Genomic DNA, 9,453 nt, shown 5'->3' with positions numbered 1-9,453 from the left:
AATCATACAATATGATTTTGTGTCTGGCCTTTTTCACTTAGCCTAATGTTTTCAGAGTTCAGCCGTGTTGGCTGGGTGTGGTGGATTGCTTGAGGCCAGGAGTTTGAGACCAGTCTGGGCATCATGGTGAAACCCTGTTTCTACTAAAAGTTAAAAAAACTAGCCAGATGTGGCATGCGCCTGTGGACCCAACTACTCCAGATACTGAGGTGAGAGGATTGCTTCAGCCTGGGAGACAGAGGTTGCAGTAAGCTGAGATCGTGCCACTGCACTCCAGCCTGGGTGACAGAGTAAGACCCTGTCTCAAAAAAAAAAAAAATTCATCCACATTATAGCATGTGTCAGTACTTGATTTTTATGGCTGAATAATACTCAGCTGCATGGATATACCACATTTTGTTTATCCACTTACCAGGATATTTAAATTGCTTCCAGTTTATGGCTATTATGAATACTGTGAATATTCATATACAAGTCTTTGTGTGGACATATGTTTTTATTTCTCTTGGGTAGATACTTGGGAGTGGAATCACTGGGTTATATGTTAAGTTTATGTATAAATATTTTTTTTTTTTGAGACAGAGTCTTGCTCTGTTGCCCAGGCTGCAGTACAGTGGTGCAATCTCGGCTCGCTGCAACCTCTGCCTCCTGGGTTCAAGCGATTCTCCTACCTTAGCCTCCTGAGTAGAGTAGTTGGTACTACAGGTGCATGCCACCATGCCCAGCTAATTTTTGTATTTTTAGTAGAGATAGTGTTTGACCATGTTGGCAAGGCTTGTCTGGAACTCTTAACTTCAAGCAATCCGCCCACCTTTGTCTCCCAAAGTGCTCGGATTATAGGCGTGAGCCACTGTGCCTGGCGTGTGTAAATTTTTAAGAACTGTCAATTTGTTTTCCAAAGTAGTTGAATCATTTACTTTCCCACCAGTAATACAGATGCTTCCAGTTTTTCTACATCCTGGCCAACACTTGGTATTGTCAGTTTTTTAAAATTATAGTCATTCTGGTCAGTTGTATAGTGATATCTTATTGTGGTTTTAATTTGCATTTCTCAAATGACTAGTGATGTGCATATTTTCTTTTTTCTTTTACTTGAAATGGAGTCTGCTCTGTTGCTCAGGCTGGAGTGCAAGTGGCAAGATCTTTGCTCACTGCAACCTCCACCTCCTCGATTCAAGCACTTCTCCGGCCTCAGCCCCCTGAGTACTGCTGGGATTACAGATGTGTGCCTCCATGCCTGACTAATTTTTGTATTTTTAGTAGAGATGGGATATCACCATCATTTTGGTCAGGCTGGTCTTGAACTCTTGACCTTGTGATCTGCCCGCCTCTGTCTCACAAAGTGCTGGGATTACAGGCATGAGCCACTGCACCTGGCTGCATATTTTGATATTCATATTATCCATTTGTATATCTTGGTGAATTATCTGTTCAGATTTTTTTTTCTTTTTTTTCTATTATACTTTCCTCCAGAACAGATCTTTTTTTTTTAATTATATATATAATTTTATTGCATTTTAGGTTCTGGGGTACATGTGAAGAGCATGCAGGATTGTTGCATAGGTACATACATGGCAATGTGGTTTGCCGCCTCCATCCCCATCACATATATCTGGCATTTCTCCCCATGTTATCCCTCCCCAACTCCTTACCCCTCACTGTCCCTCCTCTAGTGCCCCCTACAGACCTCAGTGTGTGATGCTCTTCTCCCTGTGTCCATCTGTTCTCATTGTTCAACACTCGCCTATGAGTGAGAACATGCGGTGTTTGATTTTCTGTTCTCGTTTCAGTTTGCTGAGTATGATAGTTTCCAGGTTCATCCATGTCCCTACAAAGGACACGAACTCATTGTTTTTTATGGCTGCATAGTATTCCATGGGGTATATGTGCCACATTTTCCTTGTCCAGTCTATCATTGATGGGCATTTGGGTTGGTTCCAAGTCTTTGCTATTGTAAACAGTGCTGCAATGAACATACGTTTGCATATGTCATAATAGAATGATTTATAATCCTTTGGATATATACCCAGTAATGGGATTGCTGGGTCAAATGAAATTTCTATTTCTAGGTCCTTGAGGTATTGTCACATTGTCTTCCACAATGGTTGAACTAATTTACACTCCCACCAACAGTATAAAAGCCTTCCGATTTCTCCACATCCTCTCCAGCATCTGTTGTCTCCTGATTTTTTTTAACGATTGCCATTCTAACTGGCATGAGATGGTATCTCAACATAGTTTTGATTTGCATTTCCTTGATGACCAGTGATGAGCATTTTTTCATATGTTTTTTGGCCTCATATATGTCTTCTTTTGAAAAGTATCTGTTCATATCCTTTGTCCACTTTTGAATGGGTTTGTTTTTTTTCTTGTTAATCTGTTTTAGTTCTTTGTAGATTTTGGATGTAAGTCCTTTGTCAGATGGGTAGATTGCAAAAATTTTTTCCCATTCTGTTGGTTGCTGGTTCACTCTAATGATTGTTTCTTTTGCTGTGCAGAAGCTTTGGAGTTTAATTAGATCCCCTTTGTCTATTTTGGCTTTTGTTGCCAATGCTTCTTGTGTTTTAGTCATGAAGTCCTTGCCTACGCCTATGTCTGAATAGTTTTGCCTAGGTTTTCTTATAGAGTTTTTATAGTGTTAGGTCTTATGTTTAAGTCTTTAATCCATCTAGAGTTAATTTTAGTGTAAGGTGTCAGGAAGGGGTCCAGTTTCTGCTTTGTGCACATGGCTAGCCAGTTTTGCCAACACCATTTATTAAACAGGGAATCCTTTCCCCATTGCTTCTTTTTGTCAGGTTTGTCAAAGATCAGATGGTTGTAAATGTGTGGCGTTGCCTCTGAGGCCTCTGTTCTGTTCCATTGGTCTATATCTCTGTTTTGGTACCAGTACCATGCTGTTTTGATTACTGTAGCCTTGTAGTATAGTTTGAAGGCAGGCAGCATGATGCCTCCAGCTTTGTTCTTTTTGCTTAGAATTGACTTGGCTATGTGGGCTCTCTTTTGGTTCCATATGAAGTTTAAGGTGGTTTTTTCCAGGTCTGTGAAGAGGGTCATTGGTAGCTTGATGGAGATAGCATTGAATCTATAAATTACTTCAGGCAGTATGGCCATTTTCATGATATTGAGTCTTCCTAACCATAAACATGGAATGATTTTCCATTTGTTTGTGTTCTCTCTTATTTCCTTGAGCAGTGGTTTGTAGTTCTCCTTGAAGAGGTCCTTTACATCTTTTGTTAGTTGTATTCCTAGGTATTTTGTTCTCTTTGTGGCAATTGTGAATGGGAGTTTGTTCTTGATCAGATTTTCTTTTTTAATTGTATTGTTTGTCTTCTTATACTTGTAAGTTTGTTATATAGTTTGTGTACAAGTTGTTTATCAGGTAAATGATTTGTAGATCTTTTCTCCTATTCTGTGGTTTATCTTTTCATTTTTGTAATGGTGACTTTTTGAAGAACCATTTATTTATTTCTTTTTTCCTTTTATGGATTGTACTTTTGGTGTCATATTTAAGAAATCATTTCCAAAGTCACAAAGATTTTCTTCTTTGCTTTAATATAGAAATTTCATAGTTTCGGCTTTCATATTTTGATCAGTGATGCAATTTGAGGCTTTTTTTGGGTATGTGTAGTGTGAGGTAAAGATGTAAGTTTATTTTGTAGTGGGGAAGGGAATATATGAATATTGAGTTGTACCAGCACCGTTTGTTTAAAAGGCTTTTTCCCACTGATTTAACTTACCACCTTTGTTAGAAATCAGTTGACCATAGAAGTGTGGGTTTATTTTTAGGCTCTGTTGCCCTTTATTTCCCTACAGGCAGAGTCCACAAGGGAGACTAAAACACCCAACACCCCCCACTGACAACAGGCACGGCCAGGGAGCCTGGCACCCATCCTCAGCCCCAGGTCCTGTCCAGCACGAGGAGGAACACACTCAGGTGATCTCAGGCTTCTCCCTGCCCCATGAGAATGTTACAGGTAGGGAAACTGAGGCACAAAAGGCTTTGGTAATGTGCTCAAAGTCAACAGTAAGCAAGTGCGTGTCTGGGGGAGCCCAGGCCTATCACCACCATCCTAAGTTGGTCACAACCTTAGGAAGCCAAAGGCTGTGGCCCTGTCCTTCCCTGCCTTCCTTGGTGCAGTGCCCCAGGGAGACCAGATGCCAGCCTGCACCACCGGCAGCCCACACTCCAGCCACCCAGGCCCAGACCCCTTGCCTCCCCTGCCTGTGCCTGGAGCTCACTGTGATCTGGACAGCCAGCAGGCCCACCCCGGCATCCTTTGCATCGATGGTGAACTCCATGGGCAGGCTGGTGGGCATGCCAGTAGTGTTGAGCCCAGGGCCACTGGCATTCACCTTGCTGCCATCATGACTAGGCAGCACCTTGACCTTGAAGGGGCTGTGGGCATGGGTGTCATGAGCAGTTAGATAGGCTCTAGGCATCCGGCCTGGACCTCCCCTCAGGCAGCGGGCCCTGCCTCTTACCTCCGGGGTACCTCTTCATCTCCATACAGTACTGAGATGCTGTAGGGCCCTTCTCGGCTGGGCAAGTAATTGACGGTCTGGGTGCCATCAGCGTTGTCCACCACATCCACTGGCTCCACCAGGCGTGGCCCCAGGCCCAGGGACACAGCCTCAGCTCATATCCTGGGCCTCCACTCCTACCCCACCTCTCAATGGCCAGGACTCAGCCCCAGGCCTAGACCTTGCTTCATTCCCATCAGCCCGACCCTGGGAATGGCCCTGACCCTCTCTGGCACAAAAGACGCCCATCTGGGTGCCAGCTGGGACCCTTGCCTGCGTGCCTTCTTGCCACATCTGCTAAGTGACAAAGTCCTATCTGTTCTACCTCCTCCCAGTCCCCCTCCTGGCTGCACTGTCATGTGAGGCTCTTCCAAAAAAAACCTGCACACTAGCAGTCTCCTTCCTGACTCTCGGCTCCAGGCATGCAAACACTCACCTTTGGGCCCTTGCACTTTGACCTGCAGTGGGGCCACATCAGCCTTGCTTGTGTCCACCTGGAAGGACTGAGGAAGGTTGGCACAAACCATGCCAGGACTCAGGCCAGGTCCAGAGCACTTGACCTTGGATGCCTCTGTCACATCATGCACAGGGACCTTGAAAGGACTGCCTGAGGGGTGGGTCAAAGGGATGGTGACTATATGAGACAGGGTGGGGACAAGCAGATAGTTCCAGCCCTGTGCTGGCTGCCACCTCCTCACCTGGTACTTGATGTCCACCATAGGTGACGTTGAGGCTGTAGGTGCCAGGCTCATAGGGGATGTACTCAACTGAGCAGCTGCCATCCTTGTTGTCCATGAAGGACCTCTTGGCCTTGGAGGGGCCCTCTACAGCCAGGCCCAAGCCTCCCATGCCAGCTCCCCTGGTCCAAAGAGACAGCCACTCATTCTCGGGGTTCCCAGGCCCCTCGGCCACACAGGCACTTGGGGCCCCCTCACCTGGTCTCCACGGTGAACTTGGTGGTGCCGCTTTGGATGCCTGGCCCGTGGACACACACCCAGGAGGGGTCTCAGCCCTCGGTCACGGGCACCTGGAAGGGGCTGCTGGGCACAGGGCTGCCCTCATAGGTCACGTCCATGGAGTGCAGTCCTGGAGGAGTGCAGGCCGGGTCAGGAGGAGCCCGGGCTGTGCTACCCACCCCCATCCGCCGGCCTGCAGGAGCCCCAGCACGGACCCTCCTCATAAGGGCTGCACTCCACTTTGTAGGTGCCGTCGCTGCAGTCCTGCACGTAGGTCTCTGTCAGGTTGCCTGAGGGGTTGGGCACGAGGGCCTTGATGGGTGGCCCTCCAGTCTATGTGAGGGCCCGGGCGTCCACACTGAACTCAGTGGTGGCCTCTTGGATGATGCCTGCAAAGGGACACAGGGAGGAGGCTTGGGGCTCTGGTCCCTGTGCCCCCACTGCCACATACCACACAGCAGGGCCACTCACCCTGGCCCTCAATCCCAGGCCAGTAGCACTGGATGCCAGAAGTGTCCATGCAGGCTCCACCTGCAGCTTGCTGGGGAAGTTGGGCACAGGCTGGCCGCCATACTTGATGGTGGCAGTGTAGGCCCTGGGGCAGAGGGGAATGTATGTGATGGTGTGCATGCCATCGCCATGGTCCTGGATGTACACCTCGGCTGGCAGCCCCGCCTCTGAGCAGATCTCAGTGGTCAGCTCTGCACTGCCTGTGCTGGAGCAGTCCACTTGGAATTGGCCCACCTCCCCAGTGGTGGCCCGCTCTGGCGCAGGGCCTGAGCACTTGACCTTGGATGCATCAAAGCAGGGAACCATGTGGGCCTCGAACGAAGAGCCAGGGATGTGGGTGTCAGCAGAGAGGACTGCCCGGAAGGACCCGGACCAACATGGTGAAACCCTCTCTACTAAAAATACAGCAATTCCTGACCAACATGGTGAAACTCTGTCTCTACTAAAAATACAGCAATTAGCCAGACACAGTGGCACACGGGAGGCTGAGGCAGAAGAATTGCTTGAACCTGGGAGGCAGCCGAGATCGCAGCACTGCACTCCAGCCTGGGCAACAGAGCAAGACTCCTTAACAACAAATGAACAAAAAAAAGAAAGAAAAAGAAAGGTCCAAATCTCTAGATGTGGAAAAAAAGAAAAGAAAAGAAAGAAAGGGAGAGGCCAGCCTGATGGCTCATGCCTGTAATCCCAGCACTTTGGGAGGCCGAGGAGGATGGATCATGAGGTCAAGAGATCGAGACCATCCTGGACAACATGGTGAAACCCTGTCTCTACTAAAAATACAAAAAACTAGCTGGGCACAGTGGTGCATGCCTGTAATCCCAGCTACTCAGGAGGCTGAGGCAGGAGAATTGCCTGAACCCAGGAGGCGGAGGTTGCGGTGAGCCGACATCGCGCCATTGCACTCCAGCCTGGGTAACAAGAGCGAAACTCTGTCTCAAAAAATAATAATAATAAATAAAAATAAAAAAGGGAGAATGGGGGAAAGAGAGAAGGAAGGAGAGAAGGGAGGGAGTGGGAGGGGGAGGGAAGGGAAGGAAGAGAAAGAAAAAGAGGGAAAGGAAGGAGGGGGAGGGGAGGAGAAAGGAGGGGGCAGGGAGGAGAGAAGAAGAAAGGAAAGAGAAGGAAGGCAGCAAGGGAAGGAGGAAGGAAGGGAGGGAGGGAGAAGGGAGGAAGGAAGGGAGAGAGGGAGAAGGGAGGAAGGGAGAGAGGGAGGAGGGAGGAAAGGAGGGGGAGGGGAAAGGGGGGAGGGAGGGAGGAAAGGAGGGGGAGGAGGAAAGGAGGGAGGGAAGAGGGGGAAGGGGGAAGGAGGGAGGAAAGGAGGGGCGAGGAGAAAAGGAGGGAGGGAAGAGGGGGAGGGGAGAAGGAGGGAGGGAGGAAAAGAGGGAGGAAAGGAGGGAGGAAGGGAAGGAGGAGGAAGAGACGAAGGAAGGAAGGGAGAAGGGAAGGAAGACAGGAAGACATTTTCAGGGGCCCCTAAAAGCCTCCCGGGCCTCATCCCATTGTGTCCTCTGGACAGATGGAACTAACTCCTTTGACAGATGAGAGCTCACACAGCTGTACAATCATGACCACAGTGGACTCGCTCAGCAGTGCTCCTTGTCCTGAGCTCATGCTCAGGATCAACCTGGTGGGGCCTCCTCAGAACACCAGGGGTTTCCCCCAGCAGACCCCGGGACAGCAAGAGGCCTCCCCACCCCCAGGAAAACGCCCAAAAAGTGCTGATACTGGAGGAGGAGGGGGTACCCCGTGGAAGTCCACCCACTCCCATCCTGCGGTTCTGCAATCTTAGTCATGCAGCGTCTTCAGCGAGGTGATGAATTAAATGTTCTTTTCATTTTAAAAAGGGGCCGGGCATGGTGGCTCATGCCTGTAATCTCAACACTTTGGGAGGCCAAGGCAGGAGGCTGGCTGGAGCCCAGGAGTTGGAGACCTCACTGGGCAACATAGCGAGATCCCATCGCTACAAAAAATAAAGTTAGTGGGGTGGGGTGTGCCTGTAGTCCCAGCTACTTGGGAGGCTGAGGAAGGAGGATGGCTTGATCCCAGGAATTTGAGGCTGCAGTGAGCCATGATTGCACCATTGTGCTGCAGCAGCCCGGGCAACAGAGTCAGACCCTACCTCTTTTTTTTTTTTTTGAGACCAATTTTACTCTTTCGCCCAGGCTGGAGTTGAGTGGCGTGATCTCAGCTCACTGCAACCTCTGCCTTCTGGTCTCAAGCGATTCTCCTGCTTCCTCAGCCTCAGCCATCGCCCAAGGTTGGAAGTTCAAGACCGGCCTGACCGGCATGGTGAAACCCATCTCTACTAAAATTACAAAAATTAGCTGGGCATGGTATTGGGCACCTGTAATCCCAGCTACTAGGGAAGCTGAGGCAGGAGAATCATTTGAATCCAAAAGGTGGAGGCTGCAGTGAGCTGAGATCACGCCAGTGCACTCCAGCATGTGGGCAACAGAGGGAGGCTCCATCTGAAAAAACAAACAAAAAACATAAAATACACACAGGCAGAAACCATCATCTTAGAGCGTGAAGATGAGGAGGATGCTGAGAACCCTGGCAGTCTTTCTGCTTTTTGAGATGGACTCTCACTCTGTCGCCCAGGTTGGATTGTAGTGTCACAGTCTTGGCTCAGTGCAGGTTCTGCTTCCTGGGTTCAAATGATTCTCCTACCTCAGCCTTCTGAGTAGGTGAGATTACAGGTGCCACCTACCAGGTCTGGCTAATTTTTGAATATTAGTAGAGAGATTGTTTCACCATGTTGGACAGGCTGATTTGAAACTCTTGGCCTCAAGTGATCCACCCACCTTGGCCTGCCAAAGTGCTGGGATAACAGGCAGGAGCCACCGCACCCAGCCCCGTCAGTCATTAATCAATGTCTCCAGGACAGCAGCTCACTTCTCAGCCTCACTTTCCAAATATTCTGTGGGCTTGTATCCAGTAGCCGTTTGTATTTCTTGTGTGAATTAATCATTCATTTCTTTGCATGGTTTTCTATTTGAGTTTTTTCCTTATTGATTTGTTGGAACTCTTTGTATATGAAGGACCCAAATCTTCTGCCTCTTATGATGTTGCAAGTGATGTTTCAGCTGAGCCTCGTGCCTGTGGCCATATATTTTGACAATATACATATTGTCGAAATAAAATTTTTCTTTAAGAGAGGAGATCTCGACCCAGCGCAGTGGCTCACACTTATAATCCCAGCACTTTGGAGTTTTTTGTTTGTTTGTTTTTCTTTTTTTCTTTCTACATAAGGAACACTTTGGAGTTTTTAACACTGGAGTTGAGGGGTGATCAAAGTGTGAGGTGGGCGGATCATGAGGTCAAGAGATCAAGACAATCCTGACCAAGGTAGTGAAACCACATCTCTATTTAAAATACAAAAATTAGCTGGGCGTGGTGGCACATGCCTGTGTAGTCCCAGCTATTCGGGAGGCTGGGGAAGGAGAATTGCTTGAAGCCGGGA

At 48.5% G+C, this 9,453-nt stretch overlaps 1 protein-coding gene and 1 pseudogene across 2 annotated transcripts; both read right to left on the bottom strand.

Annotated features, from left to right (window-relative positions):
* Positions 1 to 3,968: 3,968 nt before the first annotated feature.
* LOC118151126 (filamin-A-like) lies at positions 3,969 to 5,370 on the bottom strand. Its single transcript, XM_078355009.1, has 5 exons — positions 5,220 to 5,370; positions 4,958 to 5,128; positions 4,483 to 4,636; positions 4,240 to 4,396; positions 3,969 to 3,983 (listed from the first exon to the last, which is right to left on the bottom strand). Exons 1-5 carry the CDS (start codon positions 5,368 to 5,370, stop codon positions 3,969 to 3,971), a joined length of 648 nt encoding a protein of 215 aa, XP_078211135.1.
* LOC144579863 (filamin-A pseudogene) lies at positions 4,709 to 6,663 on the bottom strand (annotated as a pseudogene). Its single transcript, XR_013528324.1, has one exon. The product of XR_013528324.1 is annotated as a filamin-A pseudogene (transcript).
* Between the last annotated feature and the right edge of the window lie 2,790 nt (positions 6,664 to 9,453).

This window comes from Callithrix jacchus, chromosome 17 (genome assembly GCF_049354715.1).
Source record: "Callithrix jacchus isolate 240 chromosome 17, calJac240_pri, whole genome shotgun sequence".
Classification (NCBI taxonomy): domain Eukaryota; kingdom Metazoa; phylum Chordata; class Mammalia; order Primates; family Cebidae; genus Callithrix; species Callithrix jacchus.
Note: the sequence above shows the minus strand (reverse complement) of the source record. Positions and strands in the feature narration are given on the sequence as shown.